At 37.4% G+C, this 19,032-nt stretch overlaps 1 protein-coding gene across 1 annotated transcript in view; it reads right to left on the reverse strand.

Moving 5' to 3' along the window:
- Positions 1 to 4,261: 4,261 nt before the first annotated feature.
- Positions 4,262 to 19,032, reverse strand: part of TBC1D8B (TBC1 domain family member 8B) — a 68,992-nt gene continuing 54,221 nt past the window's right edge. The window contains exons 6-12 of the mRNA XM_040468432.1: positions 15,271 to 15,440; positions 14,856 to 15,096; positions 13,901 to 13,966; positions 12,199 to 12,282; positions 11,072 to 11,128; positions 9,388 to 9,485; positions 4,262 to 6,789 (exon numbers count right to left, since the gene is read on the reverse strand). Of these exons, the coding sequence (XP_040324366.1) occupies positions 6,394 to 6,789; positions 9,388 to 9,485; positions 11,072 to 11,128; positions 12,199 to 12,282; positions 13,901 to 13,966; positions 14,856 to 15,096; positions 15,271 to 15,440 (1,112 nt within the window). The 3' untranslated portion in view covers positions 4,262 to 6,393. The remainder of the gene's footprint in view (positions 6,790 to 9,387; positions 9,486 to 11,071; positions 11,129 to 12,198; positions 12,283 to 13,900; positions 13,967 to 14,855; positions 15,097 to 15,270; positions 15,441 to 19,032) is intronic.

Here is a 19,032-nt window from a genome sequence, read left to right on the forward strand (position 1 = left end):
CTAGAGTTAAGTCACAGAAGGCTCCAAGGGTACAAATACAAGTCTGAACAGGGAGGAAATAATTGCAAACTTTTGCTAATTCATTATGGCAGAAATCTGCAGAATATGTGTAGGAATGTATTTTGAGGAAACTATACCTTGGAGGAAGGGATGTAATTTTACATTGGGACAAATAGATCAACACCTGAATACTTACCAGAGATTCTGGATTCAATTACTAGCTTGCCCAGTTGGAAGTGGCTCTTTTTTTGCTGTTAACTGAAGCCAAGGCTGAAAATTAGCCCATATTAAATGAAGTTGATATGCCTTGGTCCTTGGTATAATACTCCAAAAACTTAAGAAAATAGAAACATTGGAGTACATTTATGATATATGACCCACTAACCTACTCCTAACCATGTCCCCCAACAGGACCCAGAGGATGTTCTCTTCCCCCAAGGCAGTGAAAAATATATTGATGAGAGGAGCCTTGTTGTTTTTGACACATGCTACAGCGGTAGTCTTCAGCAGGCCAGGGATAAAGGTGGGAGACATGGCCAGTGAAAGGACTTTGTTAATTTCAATGAGAATAATGGGATTCTAGAATGGCAAAGACCAAGCAGCAACACTTAATGACAAGATATGGGGTGAGCATGGCTAACGTGATAGAAATATGGCTAGAGATGTAATCTGAATGTTTTGACCTGCAGAGAAGTTTGGTAGTGGCTAATTGTTCTTCAGTTTCCTTTTGGAAATAAATGAGCAGCCTACTAACTTTTACTTGATCTGTATAGCCAAAATATATGTCTGGAGAACAGAGATCTACTTTAAGTCATTGTGATGGAGATTCGTGGCCTCCACTCAGTTTGCAAGCCTGAGTCAGTTCACATACCCAGACCCTTGAAGGGTAAGTGAGGTACACTTGAGGAAGGACACTAAAATACCATAAGCATGTAGTAAATGTTCTTTCTGGCCTTCCTTTTTCTTGCTAGCCAGAGGGGCCTGTGGCCATTTATCAGGGTAACCATGACTGGGCAACTGGAAATACCCATACTTTTCAAAGATTGGACACTGATGCTGAATTCACACTTATCCAGGGCCACTGAGAATATAATGTCATCCACTAGTCAGAGTCAGGGCTTACGGAGTCAAGAGACAGAATTTTATACTGAATCCATCCACAATGGGTCCAGTGGATCTGCAAACAATCACACGATTATTTCTTAATGAATGTATATTTACAATAGCCATACTCAGCAACTGACAGATCTACCACATTTGCTCCCTGACCAGTGTACTAAGGGCTATTTATGGTAGGAAGGGCCAAGTAGGGTTTGCTTTATCTGTCAATACTGTATCCATGGGGAAATCAGAGATGAGTGCCCCCCCCAACACATGAAGGATGTGTGTGGTTATATGGGAGGTTGGAGAGGGATTTGTAGGACATCCTCATTTAACTTGCCTGTTTGGCTTGTGCAGAGGGTATATGGATCTTGGAGAATGAGTTGATTATCAAAATTTAATCATTAATCCAAAACAGGATTAAAAAAATCTTTTTATAGTTTATTTATCCTGAGAGAGACAGAGATAGCATGAGTGGGGGAGGGGCAGAGAGAGATGGAGACAGAGAATCCTAAGCAGGCTGTGCTATCAGCACAGAGCCCAATGTGGGGCTTGAACTCACAAAACCCCAAGATCATAACCTGAGCCGAAACCAAGAGTCAGCCACTTAACTGACTAAGCCACCCGGGTGCCCCCCAAACAGAATTTTTTTTTAAACATTTATTTATTATTGAGAGACAGAGAGACACAGAGCATGAGCAGGAGAGGGGTAGAGACAGGGGGAGACACAGAATCCGAAACAGGCTCCAGGCTCTGAGCTGTCAGCACAGAGCCCGACGCGGGGCTCGATCTCACAAACTGCAAGATCATGACCTGAGCCGAAGTCAGTCACTTAACCAACTGAGCCACCCAGGTGCCCCACCAAACAGAATTTTTTAAAAAGCTAGATAAATCATCTGCAGTATACTGTGAGAGGATTTTAAGCCGAGGAATGTAGCTACGGGGATAATTTGCTTGTGTTGCTTTGAGGGATCCAGTGCTACAGAGCTCCCAGTGTCACATGTATCAATCTTACTTTAAATAGCCAAAGAAATGGATTATGGTTGGTAAAAGCAGAAAAAAAAAAGACTTATTGAACTGTTAAGCTCATGGATCCACTATGAAGCTCCCCCCACCCAAAAGGGAGACTAAAGTCTGGGCATCCAAAAGCACTTTAAGTCCCACCTCAGAACCAGAGTGTTAATGTGAAGATGCCGCTACTGCCACCAGAATGTATTCTCCACTTTCCATCCTGCTCTGAGATAGATTAAGAAATTCCAGGCAGATGCACCTCATTAATCAATCCTTGGTCACGTGGCTACATGAGGTAGGGATTCTGGGAAAGTAAACATCTGGTCTTTTACATGGTGGGCAGAAAACAAGTGGTTGTTGGGTGGAGCGTGGATGTGACTATAAACAGCATGAGGGAGTTTTGGGGGACAATGGAACTGTTCTGTATTCTAATTGTGGTGATGGTTACAGGAATATATACCCGTGTTAAAATTTATAGGCGTGTACAGCAAAAATAAGTTAATTTATTGTATGATAATTAAAAGAAAACCACACAACTATGGCCTCATGACTAGTTGCAGAAATGAGGACTACATTAGCTACCTTTAGTTTCTCCCTTTTCCTTTAAGGTACACAATTATATATAACAATCAGTTTATTTCCCTACTTTTCCTCTACTGTTTTATATAATGTGAGTTTAATGGTAATTAACTTTTTAGTTCACATGTTACAGGATATCAAGATGGGATCGGGATTGAATTAGGACAAGTGGATATCACTCATCTATGGATCCAAACGACCAATAGAAACTCGAAACTTCCCTTAGGAGACAGAATTAATGTATTTTTGTTTGAGGAATTATGTTATGACAGGCAGCAGCCTGCCATTGATGCTATTAGCTGTTATGTATGAGTATGTGAAGAAGGGTACGATGCATGGTAAAAGAGGTAGATAACACAGGTGCTTGTAGTGGACAGACTCTATGGTGCACTCCCTATGATCCCTGCTTCCTGGTATACATGCCACTGTGTAATCTCCCCTTGAGAGTGGGTAGGACCTGTGATTTCTCTTTAACCAACAGAATATGGCAAAAGGGATGAGATTATCACCACTGTGAGATTACATTATAGAAGATACTCTCATTCTAGAGACACTCTTTACTAGACTAAGTGGCCATTTTGGGGAAGCCAAAGCAAGGAACTTTGGGCAGCCTGAAGAAGTTGAGGCAGATGCTAGGAACTGAGTGAAGCCTCTAGTTGCTGAGGACAGCCTCTAGCTGACTACCAGCAAGAAGCTGGGGCTTCCAGACCTATAACCATAAGGAAATAAATTTTGCCAAAAGCCTAAGTGAGCCACAGAAGTCAATTCTTCCCCAGTTGGGCTTCTACATGAGAACAGCTTGGCTGACTCCTTGGTTGTAGCCTTGTGAGAGCCTAAACCCAGCACGTAGCTAAGCTGAGCCCAGAGTTCTAACCCACTACAATGGTGAGATTAATAAATGTGTGTTGCGGTAATTTGTTACACAGCAATAGAAAACAAATACGGTGCTCAACGTCCATTTTAGCCTCTCAATGTGCCTTCTTGTATTGCAGAGGCGAAAAAGCTAAAAGGGTATTTTCCAGATTCCCTTGCCACTAGGATTCTGGATACATTATAGGCCAATCACATGCATACTCATGAGACTTGAATAGCTGAGGGGGAGGTAAAGGCTATGCTTGTTTCTGCCATTTCTGCTGGTAAACATGGTTGTGAAGATGTTTTCTTGCTCTATTGTAATTTAGTCACTAGTTTGTGGGTGGTGAGAAGTGGGATGGTTGGCATCTCTGTTGCTGTGTAAATCATAGCAGGTGGGGCATGGATCTGTAAGTAGCAGCTGTAATGTTGGCTTTTCATCATGGTAGCAGGAAATAGTTTCCTAATTGTAGAAGAATTAGCAACTCCCTTGGTGGCCTGGTTCTGTGGTATAGTTTTGGAAGTTGTTCTTGAAAGCTCAATTTAGATCAGTCCTCTTGATAATTCTGTAAGCCACTTAATGTCTGGTAATAAATCTTTTCCTGCCTTAACTAATTAGAGTGAATTCTGTTCTCTGCAACCTAACCTTAATAAAGGATAGAAGTCCTCAAGTGATAACTAAGTATAAACAAAAATACATCATAATAAATAACAGTAATATCTTTAAGCAAACAATTTTTCATGTTTACTGTAATAATTTGTAATATTTATTTTTATAAAGTAAAGCCACCTCATAACATTTAATTTAATGCATAAGGTATAATGCAGCGGTTCAGTTTAACACAACTACATAAGATTTTTAATATTAAGAACTCATTTTCTTAACAAGGTAGCAGCTATAAAACTATGTAGTCATCTTATTTCTCCTGCAGACTCAGAAAATAAATGTTTGCCTTTTTAACTTGCATTTATAATCATTTTACAATTCAAAAGTCTAAGTATTCAATTTTAATGAATATAGGCTAAAATACAATACCTAGTAATCTTTAATATTCTGACTTTTTAAAATCATATCAAATATTAATAACATATGCTCTTAGAAAGTATCTTTTTTGTAAATATAACTGACAAAATATTCAACAAAGTATGTGCAGCAGTGCCTCTGTATATAAGCGTAGAGCCTTATGTCTTTAGTCTAGAGTCTATGTAGTATAATTTAACAATCATTGCAAAATAACAGATGTATGATAGTTTATGTATAAACTATTAACCAAAGTCTAAAATTTGAACACATTTCAGCAAATCATTTCTGAGAAAAGGCATAGATGCTTATTTACCAACTCTGTCTTTAGGTGATAATGTTCTAGAAAAGGTTAACCAAATCATTTTAAAGATAACACTAGTAAGTGTTTGGCCAAGCCCAATTTATGAAATTTTCAAAGGGTCAATTAAAATTCTTGAATCTCTTTGAAAATAACATAAATCTGTGGTGATGAAACCCTTTGTGTTAGGCCTTGTTCACAGTGGACTCTTGTCAAAGGCTGACTTATACCAATTCCTTTCCAGAAAGGGAGAATGTCTTGGGTTACTCTAAAGAATTTCTGCTCTTTTATTGTTTCACATCTGAAAAGTCAAAGGGCTTAAAACCAAAGCTCCACTGGATAACTTCTCCCCATAATTTCCTAAGTCGATTTATTAATAAATTGCTCTTGTCAAAAACAGCACAGAAGATTGAACAGGTATGGTTTGCTTGTCTTTTTTTCTTTAAAATGCTAACAAAGCCCATTATCTCTAAATGGACTTTCACTGTAATGACTGAAATATAAGCAGCATAAAATACTGAAATTACACATCTAAATCAGATAGATGGTCAAAACTTTTTAAACAGACACCAGCAATTACCTTAACTATCATTAAACATAAGTACTTTATGAACTTGCCAGACTAAAACAGTAATTCAGTCTATCTTATGTAGCTTAAAACATGACTGGTGAAAATTCAAAATCTACAGCTAGAACCAAAGCAGTCACAGCTACTCTGAGACAAATGCCACAAACAGCAGTGTTTCAAGTAATTGCTCAGTCTAATGAGACACCTATATACTTAACTGAATTGTTTCTTAACCCTTCTGAAGAGACTGGCTTTATCTGGCTTACAACTAAATCCAATATTGTTTCTCCTTATATGTGCCCAGAATTTTGGACTTGTTCTTGACTTGTTTTTATCAGTCAGCAGCTGCTGAACTGCTCAGGTAGGAAGAATGTAGAAGTTACTAAAAAAAAAAACATTTATTATTAGAAAAATGAATGAGATTAACTTCAAAAAGTTAATATTATTTCAGTTTGATAACTTGAAAATGAGGTCCCCATATGGTAATCACTTAGATAATTAAGGCTATAGCTCTAAGAGCCTGGATTTCTAAAGCATCATAATAGGAACTGAGACAATCTGGAAAGTAGGGTTTATCAGATGACATGGCAGCATCACTAACACTCAAACATAACATTACATTTTCAAAATCATCACTAATCCATATGTAAACAGCAGCACAAACTAGTAATTTTCTTACTAAAAGTGATATGGTAGTGCCCTCTGGTGGTAACATTTAGCATATTCCCCTGATACTACATATCATGTGAACTATAAAAAGTTCGTTTGTAATGGAGAATATCAAAAATTAGAGATTACCACAAAGAAATGAATCATTGTGCTTCCACATATCTTTTTTTTAAACCTTAAAACATATTGGTAACAAGATAAATCCCTGATCCCTATTCCCAAGAATTAAGCTGAAAGCTACAGGAATCTTAGTAAAATTGTCTATGACAGGCAATTCCTGTTAAAAGAGATTTACATCTTGGTTCTGAAACTTAACTGAGAGGTTTTTGCATTTTCGAGTTTCACTTTTACATCTATGGGTCTCTCAAAAAACCTCACCAAAGCTGGTTCATTCAACAAAGACGCAAGAATCTGTTCAAATGCAAATGACCACTGAGGTTCTTCCCGCAGAGAGGAGGGATCTTTCTTCAAGTGGCTCTCTGTTTTCCCCTCACTGGGTCCTCCAGAAGCACAGACTGTACCAGAGAATTCTTTGGCTGATGCTGTAGGGCTATGTAGTTTCCTTCCAACTTCTTCCATCCTGAGCAAAAGGCTAGTTACAACAGCAATGGCTTGATATAACGACTCTTCTTCAGGGTCCCCATGAAATAAGTTATACAGAGTCTTTGAAAACTGAATGAATTGTGACTGAAAGACACAAGTTAGAAATACCACGTTTGATATTACATTTAGCAAAAAGAAAGAGAACTTAGAAGTAAACAGTCTCTTTTTTGGAATTTGTACTATTTAACCTTCACCAGAGAAGTTACAAAAACTAATGATTAATCTCCAAAAAAATCTTGGTTCTAGAAAGATGGGTATGAACCATGCAAGAAAATTCCATTTAAGTTTTCTCATTTGTTGCCTAGTAGCAGTACGTTGTATATGTATATTATATATATAATAATTCCTGGGCAACTTACCTACCAGTATTCCCTCAATGTTAGGTGGTTCTTAAATAGGCAAATTCTCCTATTTCCCCACATGCGAATCGTTCATTCATTGACCAATCTTTTTAAAAAATGTTACTTATTTTGGGGCGCCTGGGTGGCTCAGTCGGTTGGGTGTCCGACTTTGGCTCAGGTCACGATCTCACCATCAATGAGTTCGAGCCCCATGTCGGGCTCTGTGCTGACAGCTTGGAGCCTGGAGCCTGCTTCAAATTCTGCGTCTCCCTCTCCTCTGCCCCTTCCCTGCTCGTGCTCTGTCTCTCTCAAAAATAAAATAAAACATAAAAAAAAAATTTAATGTTATTTATTTATTTTTGAGTGAGACAGCGAGCAGAGAGGACAGAGAGGGAGAATCCCAAGCAGGCTCCGTGTTGCCATCACAGAGCCCAAGGAAGGGTTTGAACCCATGAACTGTGAGACCATGACTTGAGCTGAAACCAAGAGTGGAACGCTTAACTGACTGGGCCACCCAGGTGCCCCAACCAATCTTTTTTTTAAGTTTATTTATTTATTTTGAGGGAGAGAGAGAGTGCACGCAACAGCATGAGCACAAGTGGGGGAGGGACAGAGGAAAAGAAAGAATCCCAAGCAGGCTTCATGCTCAGTGTGCACAAAGCTATACACAGGGCTCAATCTCACAACCCTGAGATCATGACGTGAGCTGCCGAAATCAAGAGTGGGATATCTGACTGAGCCACCCAGGCACCCCTCATTAACCAATCTTAACAAAAGGCTTAAGGATGAGTTTTCCTTGATCTCTCCAAAGGGCTAGAGTGGGCAGCTCAAGTAGGACAACAAATTATGGAAGAATGTTTTGGGAACTATGTAGTAGTACAAGGTAGTAATACAGAGCCCATTTAGACATGTTTCTCTTTATGTATTATTATTATTCTTTTTTAATGTTTATTTTTTGAGAGGGAGAGAGAGAGAGAGAGAGAGAGAGAGAGAGAGAGAGAGAGAAAAGAGACAGAGTGCAAGTGGGGGAGGGACAGAGAAAAAGGGAAAATTCAAAGCAGGCTCCAGGCTCTGAGCTGTCAGCCCAAAGTCCAACGTGGGGCTTGAACCCATGAACCGTGAGATCATGACCTGAGCCGAAGTCAGGTGCTTAACTGACTGAGCCACCCAGGTGCCCCAGACATGTTTCTCTTTAAAGGCTGAGGTGGGACCCAAGTAGAGAAATAAACTGGTTTGTTTGCTAGTTGCCCCTAGATAATCCATAGACGTTGCTAATAGATATTTGAGAATTAAAAAGAAAAACTGATTCTAACACAAGAGTTCCATCCTACTAGAAAAATCTATCTGTAAATAAAAAAGCAAATACAAAGGATATACTTAATAAAAATAAACAGTACCAAACTTTTAAGTTTTATTTTTCTTCCTTAGTTTGTAGTACTATTTATAAAAAATTTTAGAATAAATACCATACTGATTCATTAAAAAAACTTATTCAGCTACCAAATTACCTAGTCCATGAGGAATACTGTTATTTGACAGTTCTTATTTTGGTAAAATTCTGGGGATCTTCAGTATATAAACCAACAGATTGTAATTTAAAAAACATAAGAACATAAACTGAATGACCAGTATTTAAGATAGACATGGATTTAGAATTGTGTCAAGTAGTAGTAGTATTGTTTGAGCACATTCAAATATAAGATGATAAGACACCAGTGTGTGACCTATTTTATTAACTTCTTATCCCTAGTACCTAGCATTGGGTGTCATCTAGTAGGCACTACAAAAATGTTTACTGAATAAATGAATGCTTCTAATAAAGCTGGAAATAGGAAACACTGAAATATATGTTTATACATACATCTTTTCTATAGTCACAAATGTTGTCATAGCAGAGGAACTATCCTGAAACTAAATACATTTAAATGCTTAACGCAGAAAATCATTTTGGGGCGCCTGGGTGGCTCAGTCAGTTAAGCATCTGACTCCTGATTTAGGCTCAGGTCATGATCTCACTGTTTGTGAGGTGAGCCCCATGTAAGGCTCTGCGCTGTCAGCTGTCAGCACAGAGCCTACTTGGGATTCTCTCTCTGCCCCTCTCCCACTTGCATGTGTCTTCTCTCTCTCTCAAAATAAAAACATAAACATTAAAAAAATAAAGTAGAAAATCATTTAAAACTTTGCTCCTACTCTTCTGTGCTCATCTGAAACTTAGAGATGATACACAAATTATTTAACTATTTTTGTAATAGCATGTTAGCAATTTTTAAAGTTGGATACACCCACATTCATAAAAAAACAAACAAGAAGCTAGCATTTTTTTTCTTTGAAAATACTATACCTGATTCATTCTTGGTAAATCCTTAATGCTTTCTTCTTTTTTAGAAAGCTCATCTTGCCATTGACTTAGGTATGCTTGAATATCAACTTTTCCTTTGCCTGAAAGAGTGGAATAAAACCATTTCATAATGAACAGCCCACTGTATTTCCCCAAATCTCAGAAGGAATAACTATGATTGGAAGATATTTCATTGAGATATAAGATTCCACCTTTTAATAACCCAGGAAATTATCTGAATTTACCTTTTATTTCATCCACTGGCTTTCAGAATACGTATTCCATTTCTATTAAACTAAAACTTTTACTTTGGGAAGGCTGGGGACTAGGGAAGATGTGAAGAGAGACGAAGAAGGATGCATTTTAGATTAAACAGTATACCCTGGCTTGACAATGTAAATTTCATGTAGATGTTCTGATGCATACTATTAAGTTTAAAATAGCTTCTATATGATGTTCTTAATATGCAGATTCTGAAATGTTATATGGTGGCTTTTCTTAAAAAAATTCAAAACACTACTTATCCATTCCTTTGAAGAGTTTAATCACAATAATTAATGTGACTATTAATAACTTAAGATTCACTGGAAAACTAGGTAGATATACAGAACCTTAGGGAAGGTGTCATAATTTAAATAGATCTTTGGCAATTCATTATTTTTTAACTAAATGTTAGTCAAAAACATAAAAAGAATGATGGATTTTTTTTTAATGCATTTGACAGCCTTGATCAAAATGTTAAATGTGCATATTAGACATAGTATTCTCATACTTCTATGAATTTATCTATCCTAAAGAAATATGTATAAAAGTATCCTATAATGTAAGTATAAAATGTCTGTTGCAACACAGTTTGCAATACAAATAATTGGAAACAACCTAAATGTCCATCAATATTGGGCTAGTTATTGAATTATGGCATGATCAAATCAAACAATGGAATACTCTATACCTATTAAAAAAGAATAAGACAGATCAAAATGTACTAACATGAAAAGATATCCATGATATATCACAAAATAGAAAAAGCAAATTGTAGAACAGTATTTATGGAATGTTTCTTTTTTTAATAAAAGAGAGAGGTCTATATGTCTTTGTGTATACATAGAAACAAGTCTGGAAAGGATATAGAACAAAATGTTTTCACATTTACTTCAGGGTAGAGTTCAGTGGGAATATAAAGACTTCTGTTTAAATTTCTTTTAGAAGAATTATCTATTACTCTTGTAATTAAAACTAAATATTTTCGGGGCGCCTGGGTGGCTCGGTCGGTTAAGCGTCCAACTTCAGCTCAGGTCATGATCTCATGGTCCATGAGTTTGAGCCCTGCGTCGGGCTCTGTGCTGACAGCTCAGAGCCTGGAGCCTGTTTCAGATTCTGTGTCTCCCTCTCTCCCCTCCCCTGTTCATGCTCTCTCTGTCTTAAAAATAAATAAACGTTAAAAAAAATTAAAAAAAAACTAAATATTTTCAAAATAGTAAAATTAAATGAATATGGGTTATTTACTATAACTTCTGAGACTTAAGTATCAAGACAACAAAGACTAAATTGTTAAACTGACATCAAAACAGCAAAAAAGCTCTCAGGACAAATCAATAGCCTTTAAAGGGAATCCACTTTGTGCCTTTGCCACTAACTATTCACAAAAACAGTAACTTAAACTAAATGATATTCCTAATCATAGTACCTTTTTCAGGGCTCTTTTTTAGTGATTCTGCTTCCTTCACATTTATAGGCTGGGAAACTAGAGGAAAGGAAAACAATTGAATTTTTAAAAATATTTAATAAGTAAATACCTTTTGAAAGTAAAAGAGTATTTTATATAAAAAGGCACATGTTATTTTCTTCAATTCAGGAAACCAATTTTAGCTGCCATGACCTCCTATCATCAGAACACAAAGTATTATTCAAAAGCTTTTATAGCTGAAAGAACACTGGGGAGAATGTATACGAAAAAAAAATCTAAAAGTATACCAAGTTTAACAAATATTATTTACTTCTGGGGGGGTATTTTCTTCCCTGTGACCTACTTCAAACTAAACTGTATTACTTTTATTATTAGGGAAAAAAGCATGCTGGAAGTCAGAAGACTGAGCTACAGTCCTGATTGTAGCAGTAACTCATTGTGAAATCTTGCACAAGTCACTTCTCTCTGGGCCTCAGTTCCCCTATCTATATATAATTAAGGGATTTGACTAGATGATTTGTAAGGTCTCTTCAAACTTAGTGTTCAAACACTTAACATATAGTAACTATAAACATACATTAATCAGGACTTATCCCTCTGTAACACATTCATGTTTATGAAAAAGAAGCAAAGGACACAAAAATAAGTGCATAACACTTCCAAATTATGTCTTGGAGACAGATTCATCCCTGTCTCCTACACCTACAGTGATTTATAATAAGTATTCACTGTTTGAATAATAGCTATGACCTTCAATCATCAAAGATGCTATTGTCTCCACTGTATTTTAACAAGGCATGAAAATGATCTGATACATTTTAGAAATTTCTGTGATGTTAAGTAGAACAATTCTGCTACGTAAGTAGAAACAAAATGCATTTTCTAATCCTCCAGTAGAATAAACATTCCCTAAATGAAAACCGAAAACACACTTTAATCAGTCAAATATTTTGGGGGTATTTACCATGCATTTAGCACTGTGCTAAGTGTTATGGTTGCACAAAGGAAATATAAAGTACCATTAACTCATATTTTACTAATGGTAGCTGGGTAAAAAATACTTAAGCCAGGAAGATCTCTATGAGTGACTAATCGTCAAAACAGATACATTTTTAACAGATATTTACCATGAAGCTGACTGAAATAAAGTAAGTCTTCTTTTGAAAGTTCATCTCCTTTTGAAGGGTCCTTAGATTTCACTTCAGTATAAGCTGAAAACAGATAACCCAATCAATTTACTAACAATAAGGGACAGCAGTGGATCCTATAATGGGGTCAAGTAAATCTGGGGGCAGAGAGTTAAACAAAAGGTCTCAATAAGACAGACGTGAAGAAATGTGGAAGTAATACTACTCTATAGCAAATAATAAGAAGTTCTTATCACTTTTAGTTCTATTCGTTCTCTTACTTTTTAATAGTTTTCTGAGAGCCATTACAAGTTGAAAGAAGAAAATGTGGCATTTTAAAATCTCTGAAAATGTGACCTCATTTAAAAACATCTTTGGTAATAAGGCAAACATGAAGTTGAGTGCTGTAACCTACACAGTGGTTTCTCTATTTTTGATCTTTCTACTGAAAGTATATTCATTCCATGGCAATATTAGACACTCTAATAATAATTTGACTTGACAATGTAAAGTTCTTAATAATTAAGTTATTAGGTGGTTTTTCTTTGGTGTTTAATGCTCTGATTGTGATAGGAGCATGTAAAGGGTAAGAGGTGGCTTTTAGATTTTTGGTCTGGTAAAGAATGGTTCCTGGCTATCCTGGGAAGTCTCTCAAAGAAATCCCAGGTTTAGCTTAAGACAAGTTATGAGGTGCTGTTTGCTTGTGTAAATTATCCTTTCTAAACTAAATGGTACCTTTGCAATGTTCCTTTAGCTTAAAACTTAAGACTGTTTTCCCAAAATATGGATCAGGTTTGGGAAAGCCAGACTCTTAAGGTCAGTGGAAAACACTGAATAAACTGGAATGGTATGGTAACATTAGGGGAGTATGGCAGAATAGAAAGAAACCTAAGCTTTGGAGTCAGACCTCAGTTTGAATCCCAGCTATGCAATTTATTAGTTATGTGATCTTTGGCCAATAATTTAATCTTTCTGAGCCTTAGTTTCCTTATCCTTGGAAAGATAGTACTTCTCAGGGACATTGTGAGAATTAAGTAAAAGAACACATGTAAAGTAAATGCGTCAACAGAACAAGTGTTCAATAAATGGCAGCTTTTATTTTGCTTCCTTTTCCAAATGTTTAACATCCTTGCTGCCTAGTCTCATTTTTTCTGAATAATTTGTAGTATCCCACAAGTTCGGCAATTTGTCTAAAGTTAAATTCTACTCCCCAATAACAACATCACATGTCAGTATTATACCAATATTCAAATGATAGGTAGTTCTTACACATAAACTATCATTAAGTTGACCACTAACTGAGAGGAAGCTTGTGGACCCTTCTGTTACACAGAATCTCTTCTACAGATTTCACTGTAACTACCTATCAGAAAAAGTACTAGATATATGATCCATGGGCCACAATGAAGCAATGACCTTAGATCATATTGAAAATTACATTATTTATTAAAATTGAGTATCTACCATTATATTTGTTAAAATGGAATCAATTGGAGCACCTGGGTGGCTCAGTCAGTTAAGCATCCGACTCTTGATTTTGGCTCAGGTCATGATCTCACAGTTGTGACATAAGGCCCCATGGAGCCTGCTTAAGATTCTCTCCCTCTGCTACTCCCCTGTTTGCACTCTGTCTCGCTCTCAAAAAAAAAAAAAAAAAATGGAATCAACTCCTGTATATCATTAAAGACTGTTAAACTCTTACCTGGAGGAATATGCAGCTTAAAAAGCAGCTTAAGCTTATCAGTGAAACTTCCATTGTACATTGTATCTGTTTAATAAAATTCAATTACAAATAATCATGTTTTCAAAGAACATTCAATCAATTCCAGCAACAAAGATTAATTAAGATACAGGTATTAGCCAGTAATTAGGACTCAGAAACTTTGTCACTTAAACTAACAATTAAACAACCACCCAGTCAGCCAGATTCTCTTTCAAGCGTATAAGTAAAATACACTTTATCAGAGAAAAAATGCTCTCATGCTGATGTCCCTTCCCCCAACCTAAATCTTCTTTTTTCTTTTTAATGAGGCCTTATGCCTCAATTGAGGAAGAGAATTCCTCTTTAACGGGCAATCCCTGATAAGAAAGTATGCTGGGGTGTTGGATATTTCTCTACCACTTTTCTAGGTTATGTGATTGGATTCTTACTGAGGGGGAAACTCCTCCTGAAGCCTCCATGTGCCTGAATGGGGCAAGATACGGATATTTTCTTCCCTTGTGTTAACCTTTAAAACAACTATATCTAACAGCTTGCTTTTCTGAGAAGACTGGGTCAAAAGGAGACCAATATACTTATATTTAGCAAAAGGTCCACTTATTGCTCAAGTTGGAGCTAATGTAACTCAGGCTGATAAAATCTGACTAAATTGGCACTAAAAGGCAGTACTAAGTATTTCTAGGGGTACCTTTATTTTTTGCTTTAAAAAAGAAAATTATTGTGGGCGCCTGGGTGGCTCAGTCGGTTGAGCGTCCAACTTCCGCTCAGGTTACCATCTCACAGTTCATGAATTCAACCCTGGCTTTGGGCTCGCTGCTGTCAGTGCAGAGCCTGCTTCAGATCCTCTGTCTCCCTCTCTCTGACCCTCCCCTGCTCATGCACTCTCCAAAATAAATAAAACTTAAAAAAAAAAGAAAATTATTGGACATCATCCTACCAATTGCAGAGGAGAATTCTTTGAAGTTTATAAGGCAGTCAGAGTTTTCATCCAACAATCTGAATGTCCATAAGGCTAGTGAGTCTTTGTTTGCAGAATGAGCCCAGGGACTCAACAAGTGATATAACACTCTGAACTGCTGGCAGTCAATCTGATACTGTTCCAAATATGGCAGACTGGGGTCATGGTACTTCAATACTGGACAACCCAAACACCAATAATAAGAAAAAAACAGCTCTTTCTATTAAAAACAAATAAAAAGAGGAGAGTCATTAAATCATAAAAAGCAATTTTATAAAATTATTTTCTTTTAAGCATGTCTACTAAAATAATTAAAGATAAAATATTTAAAAGTGGTTGTGGTAAAATTTTGCTTAAAAAGCACTACTTTTCACTTGAAGAAGAACAACAGTACCTTAAAGATGACATAAAGTTCATCCAATTCATGAAGGCTCAATTTCACATCTTGTGATACAACACGCAACTTTAAAAAGATTAAAAGCAATTTATAATTTAACACTTCAGTACTAAAATTATTGAATCCATTTAGAAAAATCTCCCTCTGCAAGAATAATTTTCTTCTAACTTTTTAAAAGAATAACAAAGACGAATGTACAAATTTTGCCCTTTAAAAAGGTTGTACATAGGCTATAGTTCAATTATACTCTGATATGTACTTTGGTTCAACTCTGATATGGACTTTGATCTTCATCCCTTCATACCCAGACATCACTGCCAAAGGACATCCATTTAATGTCTATAAATATAAGTAACAGTATTCTAAGTCTCATTCCATATATTCCTCTCTTGACACATAAACAATGTGTCAAAGTCATCAAATGGGGTTGTCATTAAGCACTTCAAAGACACTGGGAGAGGTGTGCATTCCCTATCTGTGCAAAAAAAACCTATAATCCAAGAAATAATAAGCTTAGAAAATATGTAATTTTATCCTACTCCATGAAGAACAAGCACCAATGGTACAACGATTTGGGTATTTAAGAAATTTAAAAGAGTAAAGATAAAATATAGAATTAATAAAATAGTGGAAATGAAAAACAACTCACTAGGCTCAATAAATAAAACAAAAAGCTGGTTAATTTAAAAAAAGTAAAATAGACAAATCTGGCAAGTGTGATAAAAGAAAACACAAATAAACATCATTGAGAAGTAAAATTATAATATAAACATAGGTATAAACATAGGTCATTAAAGTGTTCAGCACAGAGGTAGCATTAAATATCTATTGAATGAATTCTTTAAGCTTTATATCAATATATCTGAAAGTCTAGATGAAATGAATAATTCTCTAGGACAAAAATTACCAAAATTAACCCAGAAAGAGCAAATTCTGAAGAGACAGAACTGAAAAGGTAATAAAAAGTCTGTCATCTACCAAAAGGCAGCAGATCCAAATAGTTTCATAGGCTCAATTCCTCAAACTTTCAGGTAATTGTTAATTCCTGTGTGATCTAAACTATTCCAGAGCATAGTAAAATATAATTTATTCCAAAATTCATTCTATGACGTGAGCACAACTCTCATTAGAAAACTAAAGTTAGCACACACACAGAAAGAAAACTGTAACCCAATGTCACTTTAACAAAGATGTAAAGAACACAGCTAAACTATTTAGCAAAATTATCAAAGCAGAATATTAAAATAATAATACAACATGACCAAACAGAATTCATTTCAAAAACCCAACAGAAGGATATTAGGAATTCCTTAATATAACTGACTACATTAACAAAGCAGAAAAATATATAAACTCAACATATGGAAAAATCTTTTGGTCAAAATTAACACTCAATACTGATTTTTAAAAAAAGGTCTGAATCAATAAGGCTCCAGGTCAACAGGTGTACAGTTGACCCTTGAATAACATGGGGGTTAGGGGCACTGACCCCTTGTGTACTCGAAAATTGACATGTAACTTTTGACTCCCCGCAAATTTAACTACCAATAGCCTACTGTTGACCGGAAGCCCTACCAACATAAACAGTGGATTAACACACATTTTGTATGTTATATATATTATATAATGTGTTCTCACAACAAAGTAAACTAGAGAAAAGAAAATATTAAGAAAACCATAAAGAACAGAAAATACATTTACGGTACTATACTGTATTTATATATATAAAAATCCATGTGTAAGTGGACCTGCACGGTATGAACCTATGTTGTTCAAGTGTCAACTGTACTTAAGTTTTGGGAAGTCAAAAGTTACATGTGGATTTTCAAGTGCACAGTGAATCAGGGCCCTTAACCTCTGCATTGTTAAGGGTCAACTATACAGCATGTCCATACTATGGTATACTATTCAGTATGTTAAGAAAAGTGAGGTAGACCTATATGTACTGATATGCAATAACTATGATATATTTTTCAGTGAAAAAATTAAGTTGCAGAAAAAAGTAACTGGTATGATCTCATTTAAAAAACTGTATCAACCTCCCCCCCAAAACACACACATTTATGTCTATAGATACATACTAAAAAGATCTGGAAGGATATATACCAAACAATTTTAATACTGGTTACTCCTGGGGTAAGGAACTTTTACTTTTTTTAAAAAAAATTACTTATTTAAATTCAAGTTAGTTAGCATACAGTGTAGTATTGGTTTCAGGAGTAGAATCCAGTGATTCATTGCTTACATATAACACTCAGTGCCCATCCCAACAAGGGCCCTCCTTAATACCCATCACCCTATCAACAAAAGGCAACAAGAGCCCAAATATCCATCGACTGATGAATGGATAAAGAAGATATGGTAGGGGAGGAAGGAAGATGGCGGCGTAGGAGGACGCTGGGCTCACCGCGCGTCCTGCTGATCACTTAGATTCCACCTACACCTGCCCAAATAACCCAGAAAACCACCAGAGGATTAGCAGAACGGAGTCGCCGGGGCCAAGCGCAGACGAGAGGCCCACGGAAGAGGGTAGGAAGGGCGGCGAGGCGGTGCGCGCTCCACGGACTGGCGGGAGGGAGCTGGGGCGGAGGGGCGGCTCGCCGGCCAAGCAGAGCCCCCAAGTCTGGCTTGCAAAAAGCGGAGGGGCCTGACGGACTGTGTTCCGACAGCAAGCGCGACTTAGCGGCTGGGAGGTCATAAGTTAACAGCTCTGCTCAGAAAGCGGGAAGGCTGGAGGACAAAGGGAAGGAAAGCGGCTGAGCCCCCGGACGACAGAGCTCAGTTTGGTGGGGAACAAAGGCGCTCGCCAGCGCCATCTTCCCCGCCCATCCCCCAGCCAAAATCCCAAAGAGAACCAGTTCCTGCCAGGGAACTTGCTCGCTCCGCGCAAACACCTAACTCTGTGCTTCTGCGGAGCCAAACCTCCGGCAGCGGATCTGACTCCCTCCTGCTGCCACAGGGCCCCTCCTGAAGTGGATCACCTAAGGAGAAGCAAGCTAAGCCTGCCCCTCCTGCCCCTGTGCACCTTGCCTACCCACCCCAGCTAAGACGCCAGATCCCCAGCATCACAAGCCTGGCAGTGTGCGAGTAGCCCAGACAGGCCACCCCACCCCACAGTGAATCCCGCCCCTAGGAGAGGGGAAGAGAAGGCACGCACCAGTCTGACTGTGGCCCCAGCGGTGGGCTGGGGGCAGACATCAGGTCTGACTGCGGCTCCGCCCACCAACTCCAGTTATACACCACAGCACAGGGGAAGTGCCCTGCAGGTCCTCACCACGCCAGGGACTATCCAAAATGACCAAGCGGAAGAATTCCCCTCAGAAGAATCTCCAGGAAATAACAACAGCTAATGAGCTGATCAAAAAGGATTTAAATAATATAACAGAAAGTGAATTTAGAATAATAGTCATAAAATTAATCGCTGGGCTTGAAAACAGTATAGCTGACAGCAGAGAATCTCTTGCTACAGAGATCAAGGGACTAAGGAACAGTCACGAGGAGCTGAAAAACGCTTTAAACGAAATGCATAACAAAATGGAAACCACCACAGCTCGGATTGAAGAGGCAGAGGAGAGAATAGGTGAACTAGAAGATAAAGTTATGGAAAAAGAGGAAGCTGAGAAAAAGAGAGATAAAAAAATCCAGGAGTATGAGGGGAAAATTAGAGAACTAAGTGATACACTAAAAAGAAATAATATACGCATCATTGGTATCCCAGAGGAGGAAGAGAGAGGGAAAGGTGCTGAAGGGGTACTTGAA

Source organism: Herpailurus yagouaroundi, unplaced genomic scaffold (genome assembly GCF_014898765.1).
Source record: "Herpailurus yagouaroundi ecotype Mexico unplaced genomic scaffold, PumYag 67700, whole genome shotgun sequence".
Taxonomy (NCBI): domain Eukaryota; kingdom Metazoa; phylum Chordata; class Mammalia; order Carnivora; family Felidae; genus Herpailurus; species Herpailurus yagouaroundi.